This window comes from Mastigoproctus giganteus, chromosome 7, assembly GCF_048544385.1.
Source record: "Mastigoproctus giganteus isolate SK-2022 chromosome 7, ASM4854438v1, whole genome shotgun sequence".
Lineage (NCBI taxonomy): Eukaryota > Metazoa > Arthropoda > Arachnida > Uropygi > Thelyphonidae > Mastigoproctus > Mastigoproctus giganteus.
This window is the reverse complement of record NC_143581.1, coordinates 19566386-19589726: the sequence shown is the minus strand read 5'-3', so window position 1 is coordinate 19589726 and position 23341 is coordinate 19566386. Positions and strand designations below refer to the sequence as shown.

The window sequence follows — 23341 nt, the reverse complement described above, 5'->3', positions numbered from 1 at the left end:
TATGGGAGTAAATGAGTTCAAAGCTTTTGTGGGATGGCTAGACAAGTTCAAAACTCGGCATAAAATTTCTTGGAAAACCGTAAGTGGTGAAGGTGGATCTGTTGATACTGGGGTTGTAACAGAGTGGACCGTCAAATTGGAAGATTTATGTCGTGATTTTGAAGGCTAAGGATATTTACAACTGTGACGAAACAGGGTTGTTTTTTTAAAGCCCTTCCTGAAAAAACAATGAGTCTAAAAAACGAAAAGTGCCAGGGAGGAAAAATTTCTAAGGAACGCTTGACTGTACTATTGTGTACAAATATGCTGGGAGACTTTGAACAACCTCTTGTTATAGGAAAACCACAAAATCTTCGTTGTTTCAAGGGCATAAAGTTGAATCTTTTGAATGTTGACTGGAAGTCTAATAAAAAAGCGTGGATGACACGAGATATCATGAGCGAATGGATAAGTCACTTTAACCAAAACATGATTCGTCAAAACAGAAAAATTATTCTTTTCATGGATAATGCTGCATCTCACCCGCACATTGAATTGTCCAACATTCAAATCATTTTTCTGCCACCAAACACATCTGCAGAGTGTCAGCCCTTGGATCAAGGGATAATAAAAAATTTTAAACTTCACTACAGAAAACGTGTTTTAAGACATCTCATTGCAAACATGAACGATGTAACATGTGTGAGTGACCTTGCAAAGAAAATCAGCATCCTAGATGCGATTCAATGGATTTCCTCTTCAGTAAACGCAATTAGAAAATAAACTGTCGTGAACTGTTTTGTAAAGTCTGGCTTCTCAAACGCAAAAATTGAAGTTGTGAACAGCAATGTGGAGCACCAAGAAGAACAAGAACTTCAACATCTATTGATAATGTACGATACTTCCGCTACAAGTGACCCTGGCTACAAAGATATAGACTCAAACCTCACTACAGAAGATGGTGCTATAGATATCAACGACATTATCATCGATATTTTTCAAGAAGTTCCTCATGAGGATGAAAAAATGGAAGGAGGTCATTCTGTCGAAGAACATATTAACGACGAACCACCGATGAAAATAGAAGAAGCGCTCATACAAATCAATCGTTTAAAAATGTTTTTCGCCGCTGAAGAAGATACTGAAGGACTTTCAATGGTTTCTTCACTTCAAACAAATGTTGAAAACAAAATTATCAGCCGGAAGAAGGTGCAGAAGAAAATAAATGATTACTGTATGCATTTTTCTTAAGATAAAGTCATAATATGCATAGCACAATTGTATGTATATTATTTACAAAAATATTGTGCAAAATCTGTATATAATTTAATTTAATTTTACGTTAAACGTTTAACGATTTTTCTTTCTTTCTTTTTTTTTTTTTCTCAGACTTCTTGTTAGCAGACACCTCTCTAACGGACACATTTTCGTTCCCCATGGCTGTCCGTTAAAGGGAAGTTTCACTGTATATATATTCTCTCATCTTAAGAAAGAAAAATGTCAGACTATCACATTTTGTATATAAATTATCTTAATTTGTATATAATATTTAATATAAATTATATTAAATATTATTTCTGTTAATGCAAATGTCCACAATGCAAAACCAATGTCCCATCTAATAATGCCCAATTTAATGAATGATGTTTTAAATGAATAAATAACATTTACTTTGCATATCAAATATAAGGGTTTTTTTTAAGCAACGTCTGACACCCAGTACCTCTGGAAGAAGCAATGCTCACAGGAAGAAAACAATCATCAGACAAGCTGCACATTTACAAAAAACTTTTTAAAAGAAAATAATTAAGAGTAACCATGTGCAAAGGAATACACCATACAAAACCTGCTGATGCCACTACTGTCCAAAAAAAGAGAAACTGAAATCATAAACAAAGTATACGAAAGATATTCCCTATGCTAAATGTGAGCATAAATGCTTATCTATTAACTGCAATTCTGAAGTCCAATATCAACAAATAAAACATACACATGCATGTATTTGAAAAACAATAAATAAATAACAAATGACTAGAATCTATAAAAAAAAGAAAACCTGTCATAAAACTGTAAAAGAAAGTGTACACTGGAATTAATCCAGCAAAACTGGACCTACTTTTATAGCCAAAGAAAGCTGATTGGTAGGATCAATAAACCCTAAAGATTGGTGTTCATTTAGGTTTTATTGGCACATCAGCAATACAGGCTTTGATGCACCAAAACCAAGTCACATAAGAGCAAGAAAGGAAAAAATTAATTATTTTGATACGCCACGTTAATAGATTACTGTGTCAATAGTATATGCTGGAGACTGTATAAAAGGTAACTTTATTGAAAAAAATTAAAACTCTCATTTTAAACATGTCTAAACAAATTCAAAATAAAAACAACTAAACATGTAAAATCTGATTGACAGTATAAGGCTGAATACCTGAATACTAAAGAGGGTTGTTAAATCATTTATAAAGACATCTACAATACCTATATCAGAATTCCAGATAGCAAAAAGATTGTTCACAAGTGCATGCACTGTATGCAAAAAAATTATATGGGCTTGGTTTTCATGAGAGAGCAAAAGCTAACAAGCTCCACATGGCAAAAACCACTGATGCCCATCATTCACAGAACAGTGGAGAGGTTGTATGGAATGATATCTCTGATATCTATACTCTGCCAATTCTGTGCAACTGGACCTTTCATCATCCAGCACAATGCCTATCTCTCGTGTAGAGAAGGAGCTCCTCTAAATAACAGAATTTCAAACAAAATTTAAAAAGAATTCTAGAAATTATGGCCCTACCCTGGGGATCTACTTAACAGATATATTTGGATGTAATGAGTAAAACATTGCTTTCATCAAAAAAAACTTATTCTATTTAGTGCAGTGTAACATTTGAATTTAAAAATAAAAGCCAGGGTTGAACATATCCAGTTTGAATAAAAAACATTCTATAATTGGCCTGGTATTTGGCTACAATTAGCCCTTTTGATTGCTGGAACAACTTGCCTTTGCAGGTAGTTGAAGCTGACATTTTGAATAAATTCAAAAGTCAATTGGATAGTTATCTATATGAAGAGGGAAGCATATAATTTTTATTATTTAACTACTACTTTTTTTCAGCCAAGGCAGCAAAAGCCTGTGGCTTCCTTGCACTATATGACTACTATTACTAAACTGAACATAACTTAATAATTATGTGAGAGATATAAACTATCTATTCAAAAAAAATATTGAATTTTTTTGATTAAAAATGCATTAATATTAGAGAAACAGAAAATAAATTTTTTCACACTACATGAAAGCAGGATATAAAACAAATTAAATTTAAAAAAAAGAATGTATTATTATTACTTCATATGGATTATAACTTGGGTCGGGGTATTTGCCATTTTCCACTCTCTGCAAGATATCCACATCTTCTTGTGTCAATACAACATTCTGTCCAGTCATTTTATCAAGCACAGTACACCTACAAATAAATATTTATTTATATTAAAACTAAGATAAAGAATCATCACTAACATGTATTAAAATACTTATATTATTTTTATGATCACAAAAAAAGTTTCTTTCTGGTTATTAACAATAATTATGTAACTTATATAAAATATGCATGTGAGGGTAATATACAGAGGAATTATAATTATATATATTATAGGCTACACCAGTTGTTTCCAAGCTATGTGACACAAATCTGCTATTTTTTTTGTTTTTTTTTAAACTCCAAGTGTGACTTGAGTGACAAAGGTTTGGAAACCACTACATTACACTGTGTGGAAATTAGAATAATATTTTGAAATGCACTCACAAAAGTACTCTGTACACATTTTTAAGACTATATTTTATTTTACAAAAGTGCAAGCTGCAGAGAAGACAAGATGTCCCAGCATTCTTCATGCACTTCATGAATGCTTTCCAAAATATTTGTTCCTTATAATTACAACACAGTGTACAGTATAATATGTGCAATAAGTAATATACTTTTTCACTAAGGGAAACTGCTAATTTTTTCTAAGTAACTTATATATATATATAGGTTAAGGATATTAATCATAAATAAGACTCAAACTGCACTTGTAATAATAATAACTGGTTTCAAGTCTCATTACACATACACACACACACACACACACACACCAAGCTATAGTACAATCCAGCTGTTCGGCATGTAGAGAAGTGTCAGTACTTAAAATGTAAAATAAAGTTAACATTGAATTGTTAATTAGTCAAAGGCAGTTCAAAAAAATTAAATCCAACTCAAAAATATGAATATGCTTATAACACTCAAAAAAAAAAAAAAAGTGTGTTAAAGTAGTGTTTTACGACCTCCTATTTTTGTACTTCTGATGACCCTATCACACCATTTTTAAACAAAACTAAAACTCAATGTTGTTATTTCCTTGCTAGTCACAAGCTAAGTCCTTTGCATTTTTAATTTATTATGGTACATCACACAAAATTTGCAACAACCAGGATACTTTTCAAAACTTCCTCCTTTAAGCAGTGGCAACCCACTGGTGTTAAACAAATAAAACATCATTAGAATAGCTGTAAAACAATATGTCAAAGAGACAATTAAAACTATAACCAGCAGTAAAAATTATAGTATAATATGAAACATATTAATAGGTGGTAGATGGCTTTCATCAACCAGTGAAATACCACCACTTTGCTTATTGGAGGCTTGAAGTGGTGAAACGCATGTTTAGTCTCTAGAGCAAAATTTCCGGCATCCCCCTCCCCCCATACTTCTCCTTCAACCCATGCACGGTACTAAGTACTATAGGTTTTGATGCCTTTCGTGTTTGGGGTTTTCATTAAAAAAAAATATATCACAGAGTAAAAATGAACTCATATCATCCAAAGTATTTCCAACATTAGTTTTCAGAGAAAAACAACATTATATATGGTGTTCAAAACTGAAGTTATGCTTGTGTGGTTTGAGAGCATTTAATTTGACACTGAATATTAAACAGTTCAACTCTGTGAAATTAATCATCACCATGTTTCACCATTAAATCGCAAATATTTTGGCACTAAAAGGCCATTAAAAAAGGTGGACCAATAGGCAAAATAAGAAATTAAAAAGGGAATCTAAAACTCCAGAAGAGGTCTTTATTGCTTTATTTTAAACTGGTCATTAATAAAAATAATACTATATAACAAGTACTACTGCAGCATTCTTAATGAATAAAAGCAGATAACTGGTACCATTTGGTACACAACAAGAATGTTCTTCAAATTTTCAAAATTGAAACCTTGCTTCCTATCAGAGAAAATGTTTAATGAGAAAGAAAAATGTTTTTTGTATTTAGGTGCAAGCATTCTTAAAAAAATTATAAATTTATGGCATTCACATCAATTTCAATGGAATATTCTTCAATAACCTTAGCAATTTTTAAGGCTATCACATTTTTCACATATAGCATGACCTTTATCACTCAACAATGGTACAAAACATAACTTTAACATATCAGTAATTATTTTCAAAGATTTTACCAAAGGCTTGTCACTTTTCTCAAGTGATCTGATGGCATCTGATAAGCTTGAAAAGTGAGCAACAATGAATGAGGTTGCTGCAGACTGACTTCAGTAGCAAATTATCTACATTTTTTGTAAAGTGCAAGAGGGATCCATATTTGGCACGTAATCATAGCTAATTTCAATCACATCAGTAACTATTTGCAAAGGTTTCCCCAAAGTCTCATCTATTTTCTCAAGTGATCTGTATAGCATCTGGTAACTGAAAAGTTAGCAACAAAATCCTTCAGACTGATTTCTTCAGTAGCATTTATTTCATGATGTATACTGAAAACATACCCTCTATATCCAAACCGCAGTCGTTTTTGCACCAATAAAATCAAATCAATCCAAACTGCTGACAATTGTCTTGTCAAATTCCTCTTCATCCAAACTGTTATCATTCATCTTGTCAAAAATTTTTTATATAATAAAGTTCAGCAGAAATCCATGACCTCTACTTAGTTAAAATGTGTTGAAGAGACAATGTGAATCCAGGAAATTTCCTTGAATTCAATCACCAGAGATGACTTGTACATCATTTACAAAAAACTTTAAAAACCTCACTCCATATTAGAAAACATTTCAGTTTCCACCTTACTACTTTTTGTATATCCCATTGAAATTTCAGCTGTTCCCACTGAACTGAACTAAAACAATATGACTAAGAAAACAGATACTTCTCATACCAATATGTTATGGTTGCCAAGTGACTTCTTAACTTGAAGATTTTTAATGGAAGCGAATCTTTACTAATGACCAAGTCAAGAACCTATATCTGGATAGTCAGCATTCCCTATAAGACATTCTGATTTACTTACCCACTCCAGTTGCACATATTCATTGTTCTACACACCCAATGGACGTACTTTTAATACATTGAATGGGTATGTAGAACACTCCTAATCTCAATTTATTGTTTCTCTTTATATCACACCAAACTGATTCAATGTTATTCTGATTTTCCTCATCCAACAGATATACTCTTCTTGAATCTATGTCCTTTCTAATCAGAAGCACAACCCCCCTTCTGCCACATCTGCCTTTCCTGTAACACATTGTACTTAGCATATTCAAATTCTGCATTTAGATATCAGAATGAAACAACATATTTCCAACAGACCAATTATGTCGGCATTCCCTAACTTAGTTAGTATTTTAAACCATCAAATTTATATTTTTAGCATTAGCATACAAACATATAAGAGACTGTTTTTTTTCTTTTTTTAACATTCTTTGCATCCTATATAGTTGCTTATGGCAATGCTTTCCCCAGGGATTTCACAAATGGACAACTGATTAGTTTCAGCATTTTGGATACTTTTCATACCAATGTTATTCATTGGTATGAGAACATTAAACAACATTAATTTCCTGCAGTCCCAGCTCTCACAGTATTAGCATTATAAGAAATTTATTATTATTATTACTACTAATAATAATAACTGTGCTATTTTCCAAGTTTTCACTACATCCAGAGAGGACAGTTGAAATAGCAAAACTAACATGCATCTTTCTAATGACATCTACTCCCTCCCTCTCCTCAATTAGTAGTTTTTCTGAACCTGTAAGATCTTCTCTGCTCAAGTGAATTCCAACTTTATTAAACAAATTCCTCCCAGCAACTAGATTCCTAAACAAATTCCTCCTAGCAACTAGATTCCTAAACAAATTCCTCCTAGCAACTAGATTCCTAAACAAATTCCTCCTAGTAATTAGATTCCTAAACAAATTCCTCCTAGCTGTCCTACAAGGGGCATTCAATAAATTAACTACCTTGACTATAAATATGCTTGACACAAAAAAACTGCAGTTTTACCATACTCTCATAAATATCTGTACCTTATTTGTACAGGTCCAATTCAATAGAACAAAGTATGGAAAAACAGAATAGATTTAAAGTAGCCAACCAAAGGAAAACATGGATGTCACAAAACTGGAAAAACACTGGGCCATCAAATTTATAAAATTATAAAAGAAAGAAAAGGACCAAAAATTGTTCACAAACACATGAAAATTATATATGGCAATGCTGCCTCTTCTGAATACCAGATAAAATTTTGGTCTAAGAAGTTTCTATAGAAAAGAATCTACAGTAGATGACCCCTGTTCAGGACAACCAACAGAAATGTGCAAAAAAAATTGAAAAACTCATTAGGTAGGATAAATGTATTAAAGTATCTATGATTGCCAAATGTTATATTTCTGGTGGGTCGATACTGACCATCCTTCAATGAACACTTGGCCATGTCAAAGGTCAACACTCACTGGGTGCCAAGACATGCCTCTTTAGACAGTGCAGGGATCAAATCTATGATGAAAATTTACAAGTGCATGATGCAGACCCATAAGGATTTCATTGAAGAATTGTAACTGATGATGAAACATGGATTCATCACTGGGATCTGGGAAAAAAACAACCAGAGTCTAAGGAAAGGAAACATGGATCACCACAACCCAAAAATTAAAGATTCACCCCTCCACTGTGAAAGCCATGGCCATCATTTTTTGGGATATGGAAGGAATTGATAAACTACATTCTACATGAGAAAACAATTGCTAGAGATGCCTATACTGTTCTCAAAAATTTAAGATGGGCAATAAAGGAACATATAATGGAGAAATTGACATGAGGTGTCTTGCTTCTTTATGACAATGCCCTGTCAATTTCTGCTTCGAGAAATTATGGATTCCAGGTATTAAACTACCTGTCCTACAGTTCACACCTGGCCTCCAGTTATTATTTCCTGTTCAGAAATCTGAAGAAACATGACGTGGGCATCAATTTTCAAGTTGATGATGATTCCAAAGAAGCTGTAAAATGACTTTTCAGAGACAAAAAAAACTTCTCTTTTTTTCTCCATAAGCTTTAGAGAATCTCTGAAGTTTAGAATTAATTGACAAGGTTCTCATTGTGTGATTCCTCCTGTTATGTCTGTGCTTAATGCACAATAACAATTTAATCTATCATTCAACAATTTTTTTTTTTTCCAAATGGCCTTATATTTTTTGCCCAAGTCCTTGCCATGTGTTTTCTTTAATAGTTTCCACATGGATAACTATATACCTTTCAGTCCTCCCCCCCCCCCTTAAGAACTGGCAAACTGGTTGGTAAAATCATAAATTTTTGTACCATACAGACATACTATAGTTCTGTTCTATTTGTCTTTATTGCAGAAAATATTCTGGTTTTCCTAATAACTGAGACTCCTACTAAAATGAACTCATTAACTACATATACACAATTATTATTATAGAATTTAGAATATTCTTAGTACTATGCACAAGTAAAAGGCTGAGAATACAGAATATATTAAAATTGTACATAAATTTTCAAAGATATAAATTTTCAGGGAATATAGGATGACTGTTCCATTGAATGGCAGTATAAGGGCAAATAAAAAGAAAGAAAATTAAGTTTGGTGAGTTGCTGCAATTCAACAGTGAAATGGTACTGACTAGCTACAATACAATAAGATTACAAGAAATATTTAGCAAAGGATACAAAGAAAAACATTAAAGACTTCTTTACTTATGTGAGCTCTAGGAGGAAGGGGATGAATCAGATTGGTCCACTTGATATCAATGGTTCGATTATTGATGATCCTGCTGAGGTAGCTGATCAAACTGAATGAATATTTTGCATCTACGTTCACACACGAGGAGTTATTAAAGAAAGAAAATGCCAGAAGTTTATCAAACTGTAACAGGGAGCTAAAGGATTTTGTAATAAACTGAGAGCAAAGTGGAGGAGAAATTGTTGAAGTTAAACATAAGGAAGGCACCTGGGATGGATTTGATCTATCCAGTTATATTAAAGGAGGCAGCAAATGAAGTAAGCAGGTGCTTAGTCATGATTATGAGGGCATCCTTGGAATCAGTGGAGGTCCCCACAGACTGGATATGTGCAAATGTAAATCCAATTCACAAAGGGGATCGAAAGGTGACACGAGTAATTACAAGCCTGTTAGTTTAACTTCTGTTCAAGGGAAAATAATGGAGTCACTTGTTAAAGAAGCACTGCAGGATCATCTAGACAAGACTGCAGTTATAAATCAGACAAAGCATGGGTTTTGTTAAGGGGAAGTCTTGTCTGACCAATTTGATTGGATACTATGATGTGGTCACAAAGGAACTGGATGCAAAAAACAATTTTGATATCATATACTTGGATTTTAGGAAAGCTTTTGATACTGTTGAACATGGAAGACTACTGTACAAGTTGGAGCAGTATGGCATTAAGGCAAGTTGCTGCTATGGATAAAGGGATGGTTGAGTGGGAGAAGACAGAGAGTGGTAATCAATGGACACTGCTCTTCGTGGACTAATGTTATTAGTGGTGTCACCCAGGGGTCCATTGCTACTTTCTGTATTTATCAATGATATTGATAAAGGTATATCAGGCTTAATGTCCAAGTTTGCAGACAATACAAAGGTTGGTAGGGTTGGTAAGGATCTGGAAAAGTTGAGCAGGTTGAACGGGCTGAGAGGTTTAACATTGACAAATGAAAAGTACCATATATGGGTAGCAGTAATCCCAGAGTAACATACCAACTGTGTGGTACTACACTAAGGGTAGTGGAGAATGAAAAAGACCTGGGGATAATTGTGCAGTCAGATATGAAGTTTTCTGAGCAGTGCAAAAAAGCTGCAAGAGTAGTTCATGGGGTCATGTCAATGATACATATAGGAATTTTGCTAGCAGGGATAAGGAGGTGATTGTCCCCTTGTATAAGGCGATGGTCAGGCCACGCCTTGAATACTGTATACAGGTCTGGAGGCCTCATTTTAGGAAAGATGTAGAGCTGCTGGAACAAGTACAGAGAAGGGCAACGAGATTAGTGAGTGGAACAAAGTGTTGCTGTTATCAAGAAAGGCTTAAGTTCTGCAAATTGCAGTCTAGAGACGAGGCACCTGCGTGGTGATCTGACTGAGGTGTACAAGGCCTTGAATGGTTTGAGAAAGCTCAACGCTGATGGAATTCTTCCTCTTGCTCAGATTCCGCACCTGTGGGGCATAAATTCAAATTGAGGAAAGACAGCTGTAGAATAGATGTGAGGAAATTTGCCTTTAGCCAGCAGGTGGTTGATTGCTGGATGATGGAACAAGCTTCCATCTGTCATGGTGGAAGTTGATAGCTTAAATAAATCCAAGGCTGAACTAGACAAACTTTTGGATTGAATGGGTGGGTGAAATGGGAAGTGTTTTTTTGGCTGATACTATATAAGTTTTCTTTTTTGCGTCATGCCTCTACTAATGCTAATACTAATAAGTGCTCTAATGGATTAGGAGAATAATTATTCACGATATTTTAAACCAAGGTTTGCAATTGACTTGCATGATGAGCTGATTTAAATTTGTTACAGTAAATTTTTTACAAATTTAATGATCTGACATTTTTGTAACAATGAACTAATGAATACCTCAAAATGCTTGGATAGCAGGCAAACCTCATACGTACTATATATATATAAGGTAATTTGAAATGCAGCAAATGTTAATACTTACCAATAATTAGGATCTGTTTCTTTTTTTAAGAATTCGTCTAATTCATCACCTTTTATAGGTTTCATTATTTTTTTCCCATCTAAATCATAACCAATATGAGGAAACTCATCATACCACTTCATTGGAATATCACCTACAGTATTCCTTAAATCCTAAAACAACATTAAAACTGTTTAAACTGTGAACATAACATTCAAAACTATTAAAACAACTGATAGAGATATTAAATGAAATTGTCATTCTTCATGGCAGATGGAATGCAAATTTTTAGCTGTTATCATAAAAAGTGTAAAAATGTGTTCAATGTAACTATACAAGTTTTGATCAAACAGTTTGGTGAATATTCAAAGATAAATACTTATACTGTTGGTACTCTTCAATATAATCTCCTTCTGCAACCACAGACTTTGTTGCATCAAGTCTGCCACTGATCAAAACATTTTTGGAAGTCTTCTTTTGTGAACCTAATGCTTTTAGGTGATCAGTCATGTGTCATTGGATTTCTTGAATCAACTGTTTTTCTTTAATTTCCTGTTTTAATTTTGGGAACAGCCAAGTCTCATGGTTCCAATTCAGGCGAATAAAGTAAAGGTGGCACGGCAGTAATATTTTTGTTGGTCAAAAATTTCCAGACAGCAAGTGACATAATATGGTGCACTGTCATGGTGAAGGGGCTAACCATTTAGCCATTTTTTCAGGTTGTCCACAGCAAATTGGTATATCTCAAACAGTTTAAAACTTCTTGGTAATAGGCTGAATTAACAGTGATACCTCGCAGAACATATTCTCATACCATCATCTCCACATTGTCAAAAAAGGCGATCAATATACTTTTCACATGTGATTTTTTTTGCATGCTTTTTTTGGCTGATAAAAATGGAGGATCTGATGTAGACTGCTTGAAGAACTCATATGAAGTGAGGATTCAATGCTGCCATTGATCAGTCATGTGGTGAAAATACATGGAACAAACTTGGTGCTCACCTGCTTCAAGCCCAAATTCTCAGTAAAAATGTCCCAAACTGAACCAAATGAAAAATGACTCAGCAAGTTGTCAAGCTGATCAAATGATGGTACAGATTTCACTGATGTTCTGATCATTTCAAGATTTTTAGAGGCAACTACTTTTTCAGTTTTCTTCATCTTCAAGCAAAAAATTTTCCCCACAAAACTTTTGAAATCACTTGAATTCAATTTATACATAAGGCATTATCTCAGGAAAAACTGAAGAAAACATTTCATGTTTCGACAATTGACTTTCCAAACTTATAACAAAATTTAATGTTTATATTTTGTTTAAACTTCAGCATTTCCAATGCATGTGACAATTGAGAAAAACAAGTATTCACTCAAAGTAACTTTCCACTAGACTGGCACATAACAACAAGTTAAAACTTGATCAAAGTTTTAAGTTCAAGCAATATTCTAGTTACCAATATGTTCAAGAATTATAAGATAATTCACCAAATTTTTGATCAAATCTCATACATGAGAAGAAATATAAAATGTAGATACAATTAAAAAATACATTTTAAAAGCAAATTTCCATTCAAACTCTCTCTCTCTCTCATATGTGAGCATACATGCACATACATACCCTCAAACTAAATACTAAATGATAAGTTAGCATAATTAAAAACTATGTATGATAAACAAATGGTGTATAATACAACAAATGATTTTCAATTAATTAAAAAAAAACTACAATTAATTTTTAAATGATGCTAACTAAGCTGAAAATCAAAAACACAAAACTGGAACAATGTTATTTCCTGTTGAGCAATAGTCACATACCTACATTAATAAATTAATAGCAGTATATGAAAATTAGTACACTTAAGTCAAAATATTTGATCAATTTATAAGGAATATAAAAATACTACCTCTTCATCAGAAGAGTCATATCGATATTCATCAATTTTTGTTCCATCTTTCCCAACTTTTTCAGTTTTTGAAGTAGATGCCATTTCTTGTTGTTTAGTTTTAGTTTTGTTCAAAACATTATTTACAGTTATTTCTTTGTCATCCTGTCTTCCGAAAGCTTTATTCACTGAGAGGTCCTGAAATTAAAAGACCATAAAATTTTGCTAATAAATCAAAAAAAATCTTGCTAAATAAATAAAACTTTTCATCTACACAGTTTCAATCTTATAACAATTTTTAACACTTGATATATAAAACATAACATAACAAAGCACCCTTTTTCAGAGAGTGGTAGACTAAAATCACAATGTAAATAATGTAATATTGGACAAGTTATATGCAAACTAAAAATTGGCACAAATATTTCTTTGTTGAGGAATTTAAAAAAAATTAATTAATTAAATTTAAAATATTAAAGCAGAATTAAGAAATAAATATTTGGAAATGGAATTCAGAAAATTGAAAAGAAAAATAATTTTTTTTAGGTCAAATCTGTATCATGACATTTATAAGAAGCATTTGGAACAGATTTAGTACAAATGATATAATTAAATGAATTAATAATACAGTGAAACTAAAATATAACTGGGCAATTTTTAACACAACGTGTCAGAAATTAAAATTACCAATGTAAAGGGTAGCAGCTTTCATGACTGTAATTAAGAGAACTGGTAAGGAGTACAGGAATGGACAAGAATAAATAGTTTAGTTCACCGAGGAAACTGACACAGGAAATTTTCCAGTGTCTGGTCCAACTGCTCCTAATTTATCCATTTTCCTATGGTAGATTTATTACACACAGATTGTAAACAGATGCAGACAGTATACTTTCATAAGCAACTCTAGCCTTACTGTACTAGAAATTCTGCCAATACACATTCAGATGCATATTTTGGTATGAGGAATTCACCTTTGAAATTTGTCAGTAGAGTTATGAAACACCAGTATATATTCAAAACATTATGAATATACAGGCCATATGACTGCAAAGAGTAATACTATCATCATTTACTTAGCTTTCAGTAAAGTTTTTGATACAATCCCACATGACTGATTGTATAAATTGGAGTAATATGACTTTAGTGGGAAGTTACTACTATGGATAAAAGGATGGGCAAGTAGCAGGAGACAAAGATTAGTTATAAATGGCTACAACTTTTCATGAATAATGTTATAAGTGCTGTCCATAAAGTGCAGTCCTGGACCTTTTAGTGTATCTAATATTTATTAATGATACTGATGTAGGCATTTCAAGTTTAATGGCTGATGGTGCAAAGATGGGCAGGTTAATTACAGTAATCAAGGTATGCTATTTCAACAAAGCCTGGAAGAATTATTTGAATAAGTTGCAATGGCAGCTGAGGTATATCACTAAAAAATGCATGATCTTGGATCTGGGTAGCAATAATCTCAGAGTAATGTTTTTTTTTTTTTTTTTTTTTATGTAAACCCCAAACACGAGAGGTATTAGAACCTACAGTACTACAGGGCAAACCATCACACCTCATATTTCAGTTTACTTTTATTTGGAGAAGAGATGCCAATATATGTGATACCACTGGAGACTCCAGGAGAATGGAGGGGAGAACTACTGGATTTAAAGTATAATCATTTAGATTTCAGATTTTATAATTTACTAATTACAATGTTCATAGTGAACATGAAAGCAAAAGAAGGAATTTCAGAGAAGCCAACACAGACACCAACGTTAACTGGAACTGCAAGAGAATTACAACTCTCCACCCTTCATCAGCAGAGGGCATGATATCAAATTATTCTGCTGCATTTTTTAAAACTCCATTTTTTTCTTTTCAAGCAAATCCTCCCAAGGCCATATTTACAATATGGGGACATGGTGATTCATAACATGATCTGGACATGGTTTCTATTGGTCTGGTTGGGGAAGAATGAGGTGGAAGGAGTGAGTTGCTGTTTATATAGGTTGAAGTAGGCTTGGTGTAGCCAATGGGAGCTTATTGCATGGTAAACCTGGCAGATTTTGGGTAATAGTAATAGAGGCATGTGATGCAAGAAAGCAAGTGTATGAGCTTATGTAGCATCAGCCAAAAAAAAAAAAAAAAAAAAAAAAAAATTAAGACAACCATTCCCTCTAAATGTTTGTCCAGTTCCTCCTTGAATTTATTTAAGCTATCAACTTCCACAACGACAGATGGAAATTTGTTCCAGCAATTAGCCACCCACTGGCTAAAGGCAAATTTCCGCACATCTATTCTACAACTGTCTTTCCACAATTTGAATTTATAACCCCCTTAGGTTCGTAATCTGAGCAAGTGGAAGAATTCCACCAGAATTCAGCATGCTCAACCCATTCAAGGCCTTATACACCTCAATCAGACCACCTCGCAGTTGCCTAGTCTCCAGCCGTTGCAATTTTATTTATTATTATTTTTTTTTATGTAAACCCCAAACACGAGAGGTATTAGAAACTATAGTACTTAGTACCGTGCTTGGGTTGGAGGTTGAGAAGACGAAAGAAGATATTTGTTGACATTGGACTCGAACTTCTGTAGCCTGTAATTTTCAGGAAATACATATGAAGGAAGGTTGTTCCAGAAAATGGCAGTTGAATGAATAAACGAGGAAGATGAAAAGTTGGTTCTGTGAGTTTGGAGTTGGACAGTAAATGGATGTTGGCTGGTGGCGGCACGTGTTCGGACTGTTTTGAAAGAGAGAGTGGGAATTATAGAAGCCAATTCGGAAGAACAGTGCCCATGGAAGTATCTGTAGAACAGGCATGCAGCAGAAACATTACGACTATGAGACAGAGAGTGGAGTGAGACCCTGTTAGAGATGAGTAATTAATTAACCTAACTGCCCTCTTCTGAATGGAATCAAGAAGCCTGAGAGAGGTTTTGGGGGCACCACCCCAGATGTGGGAACAATATTCCATGGCAGGGCGGATTTGCGATTTGTACAGAGTGAGCAGCTGTTTGGAAGAAAAGTAATGCCGAGAGCGAAAGAGAAAACCAAGTTTTTTAGACGCAGAGGAAGCAATATTTGTAATGTGCATGTGCCAAGAGAGATTAGAAGTCAGGGTAATCCCGAAAATAAATATATCATTTTGCCTAGAAATCAGAGTGTCATCAAAGATAAGCATAGGAGCAGAAGAATCCTTTTTTGCGAGATATAAGACAAGAGTGAGTTTTAGAAGGGTTGAAATCAACTAAGTTGTCTTTGCCCCAGTGGAGAATTACCTGAAGATCGGCATTTAAGGAATTGGTAGCAGATTTTCGAGAAGTTGAAGTTTATTGAGCAAGGTTTCTAAAAATGGAAAGTGGAATGCAATGGGCTATCATTGGCAAAACTATGGATAGGATTTCCAGTCAATGGAAGAAGGTCATTAATATACAAGAGGAAAAGAGTGGAGGAAAGAACTGAACCTTGGGGGACATTGGCATTAGTGGAGAAGTTAGAAGACAGAGAGCCATCTACCATCACCCTCAGTGAGTGATCAGAGAGAAAACTGGATAACCAATTACAAAAAACAGTTGGCAAACCATAAGATGGAAGCTTGTTTAGAAGACCTCTATGCCAAACACGATCGAAAGCCTTTGAGATGTCAAGAGCAACTACTTGTCTTTCACCGAACCTTTCCATTGAATTAGTCCATAAATGGGTAACATAAGCCAGAATATCAGCAGTGGATTGACACTGACAGAATCCATACAGGCGATCTTTGATTGGAGGGAAGGTTTCTAGGTAGTTTAAAAGTTGCCGGTTAATTGATTTCTCCATTACTTTAGAAAGAGTAAAAGTAATTGCAATGGGACGATAATTGGATGGGAGGGATTTGTCACCCTTTTTAGGAACTGGCTAGATACAAGCAAATTTCCAAGCAGAAGGAAAAACACCTTTGGAATAAGAAAGTGAAAAAAGGAGGCAAAGAATAGGAGTAAGTTCAGGAGCACAGGTTTTGAGAACAAGTGGAGAAATACCATCGGGACCTGGAGCTTTCTTAGCATCAAGATTCGTCAAAATCCTTCTGACATCCTTTTGACGGAAGACCACAGGAGGCATTGAATGGAGTGTGTTGGGAATGGTGGGAGGTGTTTTACCAAGATCATTAATACATGAGTTAGAAGAAAAATGGGATGCTAGCAGGTCAGCTTTATCCTTGGCTGAAGTGACAACAGAACCATCTGGTTCGGACAGAGATGGGCAAAAGTTGTGGCCAATAGCTTTGGAAAGAGACCAGAATGCTCGGCTACCATTAGGGCATGAAGCAAGTTTTCTACTCTTAGCCTGTTCAAACTCTAGTTTAGACTGATTAATAACTGCTTTACTATTAATTTACTATTAACTATTTACTATTAATAATTGTTTTGAGCTTTGGTGTAGCAGAAAATAAAACTGAAGAATTAAAAACAAGCCAATTACAATATGCAATGTTCTTCTCTTGAACAGCCTTAGCACATTTATTGGAAAACGAAGGTTTAGATAAAGGACGAGATTTTAAAGTGGAGTGTGGGATAAAGGATTCCATTCCTGCAAGAATAATTTCATTGATACGATCTGAGCAAACATTGACATCAGAAGTATGGCGCCTCCGTAGCCAGGTGGGAAGAAGCAGTAGTGCGTAGCACACGCTTCTTGATTAGACCGGGGTTCGAGCCCGTCACCACTAAATACGGAGGATGCGGAAAGGTCAGCAAATGACCACCGCATATCCCTGGAGCAATATGGCCTTAGTTGCTAATGCTCCTAAAAACCAAAACAACAACAACAACAACATCAGAAGTTTTGAAACAGTAATCCGACCAAGGAAAAGAAGAAAAGAAATCTTGCAGGTCATCCCATTTTGCATTCTTGTAATGCCAAAAACACAAGGTTGGGAATAGCCATGAGATAAAGGCTCCATTGCAGAAGAGCAATCACCAAGTTGTGAACTGAAGTGCCTAAAGGACAATTTTTTGTACAATTTTCATTGTACAAAATGTGACAGTTATGAAAATTAAAAATACCATCACCAGTAAACCCAGCTTCATCAGTGAACAAAATTTTGTTTAAAAGTTGGGGGTTCAGGACATACTGTTGTTGCATCCACTGGCAGAAGTTCACTCTGAGAGAGTAGTCTGTATTGCTAAGCCCTAAGTACACGCTGGATATGGTAGGGGTACAGTAACTGGCGATGTAAAATTTGCCACACATGCTATGACTCAGTACACGCTCTTGCAGAGGAACCCTCCTTGTCAAAATTGCTGGATTTTGTTCTATTCTTTCTAACATCCTTTCCTCAACATCAGGTGTTATGCTTCTGGGCCTACCTGCTCATACTCCATGTGCAAAGCCCATGTTCTCTAAGGTGTTGATGAACCCTAATGAATGTGCACCTGTTGGGCTGTCTTTGGCGGGGAATTGCTTTTTGGTATAAACGTGCAGCCTCCAGTGCACTGCCGTTGGCTTTACCATACATCATGTGCATGTCTGCATACTCTTTATTGCTGTAACCTCTTTCCATGTTGCAACAGGCATACTAATTCCATGTTGTAGCAGACATACTAGTACTGACAAGTACTAGTATGCCTGCTACGTCTCAGAGCATTGAGAAAAGGAAAAGGGAGAAAAAGAGCCTAACCTAAACAAACAATTCAGCGGTCGATCTCAACTCTGTACAGTTCACCTTGTCAGTGGTGGATCCCAACTAGAAATGTACAATATCTTGAAAATGATTCACTTAAGGACCCATGTTCACTAGGCTTTTTTTTGCATAATGTAGTCTGTACGGTTCACCTTTAAATTATTGACCATCACTTTTGAAACACCCTGTATACATATACAGAATGATGAGATCATGAGATGAAGGAAGAAAAATACAGAACTAACTAACACCATTATAGGAGAGGAAACTAAAATATTTAGGACATTTGATGAGAAATTACAAATATAAGATGTTGCAATTGATAATCCAGGCCAAGATCAATGGAAAAAGAAGGAAATCTTGGTTAGAAAACCTCAGAGAGTGGTATGATATCAGAGTAACGAGGGTTTGTTTAGGACTTTTATCTCACATTCATCCATTTGCGAAGATGACAGCCAATCTCTGCAAAGAGACGGCACACTGAAGAAGAAGAATATCTAGGCTTGCTTCATATTATATTTCCTTTATTCTTACTATTCTCTAATATGTGTTCATACACTGTGATTGAAGAAATCATCCAAAAATAATACATTTTGTCAAATATATAAATAAGACTGGTGAGCAAAAAAAAAAAAACATTTTTTTCATTCCCTGTTAAAATTCAGGGTGATTTCTGTAGATTTGACGTTGCTGAATTTAAATATGGCAACCATATTGCTGTAACACCCACCAAATTTAAGGGAGAAGGGATTAAAGTCAAAAAGATTTCATATATTTTAAGAAAATGTTACATACAGTATTAAATAATGAACAATGGGTATATTAACTACTTAATTCTACTTACAAAAATGTTTATCTGATAACAAAATACTTATTTTGTCGTGTTTGCCTTTTATAATCATCCACTGGTGTCTCCCGTACAAGATTCCAAAATATTTGGACTCCATTTTCCCTAGTATCTTTTTACCATTTGAGAAAATCTTGGTGAAACCTTTCGCTGTGTTCATCGGAGACCACTCCCAAGTTTTAAGGGAAAAAAGTCTAAAATGGGAATGAAGGAAATGAAGCTTTAACGACAGGTCTTGTTTTTCAGTCATTAACCTGCAATATTTGAAAACTGAGGGTGAGGAGAACTTTTTAAGCACATTTCTGAGTTTTTCGAACATATTTCCTAAGAGAATCTGTCGAAATTATTTCAGGGAAGAAACTGATACCAACCAGTATAATAACCAAGAAGAGAATCATATCTAAATTAGCAGCAAAAAATATCCATTCCTGCAAGAATAATTTCATTGATACGATCTGAGCAAACATTGACATCAGAAGTATGGCGCCTCCGTAGCCAGGTGGGAAGAAGCAGTAGTGCGTAGCACACGCTTCTTGATTAGACCGGGGTTCGAGCCCGTCACCACTAAATACGGAGGATGCGGAAAGGTCAGCAAATGACCACCGCATATCCCTGGAGCAATATGGCCTTAGTTGCTAATGCTCCTAAAAACCAAAACAACAACAACAACAACATCAGAAGTTTTGAAACAGTAATCCGACCAAGGAAAAGAAGAAAAGAAATCTTGCAGGTCATCCCATTTTGCATTCTTGTAATGCCAAAAACACAAGGTTGGGAATAGCCATGAGATAAAGGCTCCATTGCAGAAGAGCAATCACCAAGTTGTGAACTGAAGTGCCTAAAGGACAATTTTTTGTACAATTTTCATTGTACAAAATGTGACAGTTATGAAAATTAAAAATACCATCACCAGTAAACCCAGCTTCATCAGTGAACAAAATTTTGTTTAAAAGTTGGGGGTTCAGGACATACTGTTGTTGCATCCACTGGCAGAAGTTCACTCTGAGAGAGTAGTCTGTATTGCTAAGCCCTAAGTACACGCTGGATATGGTAGGGGTTACAGCCTTAGCACATTTATTGGAAAACGAAGGTTTAGATAAAGGACGAGATTTTAAAGTGGAGTGTGGGATAAAGGATTCCATTCCTGCAAGAATAATTTCATTGATACGATCTGAGCAAACATTGACATCAGAAGTATGGCGCCTCCGTAGCCAGGTGGGAAGAAGCAGTAGTGCGTAGCACACGCTTCTTGATTAGACCGGGGTTCGAGCCCGTCACCACTAAATACGGAGGATGCGGAAAGGTCAGCAAATGACCACCGCATATCCCTGGAGCAATATGGCCTTAGTTGCTAATGCTCCTAAAAACCAAAACAACAACAACAACAACATCAGAAGTTTTGAAACAGTAATCCGACCAAGGAAAAGAAGAAAAGAAATCTTGCAGGTCATCCCATTTTGCATTCTTGTAATGCCAAAAACACAAGGTTGGGAATAGCCATGAGATAAAGGCTCCATTGCAGAAGAGCAATCACCAAGTTGTGAACTGAAGTGCCTAAAGGACAATTTTTTGTACAATTTTCATTGTACAAAATGTGACAGTTATGAAAATTAAAAATACCATCACCAGTAAACCCAGCTTCATCAGTGAACAAAATTTTGTTTAAAAGTTGGGGGTTCAGGACATACTGTTGTTGCATCCACTGGCAGAAGTTCACTCTGAGAGAGTAGTCTGTATTGCTAAGCCCTAAGTACACGCTGGATATGGTAGGGGTACAGTAACTGGCGATGTAAAATTTGCCACACATGCTATGACTCAGTACACGCTCTTGCAGAGGAACCCTCCTTGTCAAAATTGCTGGATTTTGTTCTATTCTTTCTAACATCCTTTCCTCAACATCAGGTGTTATGCTTCTGGGCCTACCTGCTCATACTCCATGTGCAAAGCCCATGTTCTCTAAGGTGTTGATGAACCCTAATGAATGTGCACCTGTTGGGCTGTCTTTGGCGGGGAATTGCTTTTTGGTATAAACGTGCAGCCTCCAGTGCACTGCCGTTGGCTTTACCATACATCATGTGCATGTCTGCATACTCTTTATTGCTGTAACCTCTTTCCATGTTGCAACAGGCATACTAATTCCATGTTGTAGCAGACATACTAGTACTGACAAGTACTAGTATGCCTGCTACGTCTCAGAGCATTGAGAAAAGGAAAAGGGAGAAAAAGAGCCTAACCTAAACAAACAATTCAGCGGTCGATCTGAAGTTGTGAACTGAAGTGCCTAAAGGACAATTTTTTGTACAATTTTCATTGTACAAAATGTGACAGTTATGAAAATTAAAAATACCATCACCAGTAAACCCAGCTTCATCAGTGAACAAAATTTTGTTTAAAAGTTGGGGGTTCAGGACATACTGTTGTTGCATCCACTGGCAGAAGTTCACTCTGAGAGAGTAGTCTGTATTGCTAAGCCCTAAGTACACGCTGGATATGGTAGGGGTACAGTAACTGGCGATGTAAAATTTGCCACACATGCTATGACTCAGTACACGCTCTTGCAGAGGAACCCTCCTTGTCAAAATTGCTGGATTTTGTTCTATTCTTTCTAACATCCTTTCCTCAACATCAGGTGTTATGCTTCTGGGCCTACCTGCTCATACTCCATGTGCAAAGCCCATGTTCTCTAAGGTGTTGATGAACCCTAATGAATGTGCACCTGTTGGGCTGTCTTTGGCGGGGAATTGCTTTTTGGTATAAACGTGCAGCCTCCAGTGCACTGCCGTTGGCTTTACCATACATCATGTGCATGTCTGCATACTCTTTATTGCTGTAACCTCTTTCCATGTTGCAACAGGCATACTAATTCCATGTTGTAGCAGACATACTAGTACTGACAAGTACTAGTATGCCTGCTACGTCTCAGAGCATTGAGAAAAGGAAAAGGGAGAAAAAGAGCCTAACCTAAACAAACAATTCAGCGGTCGATCTGAAGTTGTGAACTGAAGTGCCTAAAGGACAATTTTTTGTACAATTTTCATTGTACAAAATGTGACAGTTATGAAAATTAAAAATACCATCACCAGTAAACCCAGCTTCATCAGTGAACAAAATTTTGTTTAAAAGTTGGGGGTTCAGGACATACTGTTGTTGCATCCACTGGCAGAAGTTCACTCTGAGAGAGTAGTCTGTATTGCTAAGCCCTAAGTACACGCTGGATATGGTAGGGGTACAGTAACTGGCGATGTAAAATTTGCCACACATGCTATGACTCAGTACACGCTCTTGCAGAGGAACCCTCCTTGTCAAAATTGCTGGATTTTGTTCTATTCTTTCTAACATCCTTTCCTCAACATCAGGTGTTATGCTTCTGGGCCTACCTGCTCATACTCCATGTGCAAAGCCCATGTTCTCTAAGGTGTTGATGAACCCTAATGAATGTGCACCTGTTGGGCTGTCTTTGGCGGGGAATTGCTTTTTGGTATAAACGTGCAGCCTCCAGTGCACTGCCGTTGGCTTTACCATACATCATGTGCATGTCTGCATACTCTTTATTGCTGTAACCTCTTTCCATGTTGCAACAGGCATACTAATTCCATGTTGTAGCAGACATACTAGTACTGACAAGTACTAGTATGCCTGCTACGTCTCAGAGCATTGAGAAAAGGAAAAGGGAGAAAAAGAGCCTAACCTAAACAAACAATTCAGCGGTCGATCTCAACTCTGTACAGTTCACCTTGTCAGTGGTGGATCCCAACTAGAAATGTACAATATCTTGAAAATGATTCACTTAAGGACCCATGTTCACTAGGCTTTTTTTTGCATAATGTAGTCTGTACGGTTCACCTTTAAATTATTGACCATCACTTTTGAAACACCCTGTATACATATACAGAATGATGAGATCATGAGATGAAGGAAGAAAAATACAGAACTAACTAACACCATTATAGGAGAGGAAACTAAA

At 35.5% G+C, this 23341-nt stretch overlaps 1 protein-coding gene across 1 annotated transcript in view; it reads right to left on the bottom strand.

Annotated features, from left to right (window-relative positions):
• The window catches only part of LOC150082619 (ribosome biogenesis protein bop1-B), a 78345-nt gene that overhangs the window by 48658 nt on the left and 6346 nt on the right, over positions 1-23341 (bottom strand). Inside the window, exons 3-5 of the mRNA XM_090377865.1 lie at positions 12892-13068; positions 11009-11160; positions 3332-3449 (exon numbers count right to left, since the gene is read on the bottom strand). Coding sequence (XP_090233991.1) covers positions 3332-3449; positions 11009-11160; positions 12892-13068 — 447 coding nt within the window. The remainder of the gene's footprint in view (positions 1-3331; positions 3450-11008; positions 11161-12891; positions 13069-23341) is intronic.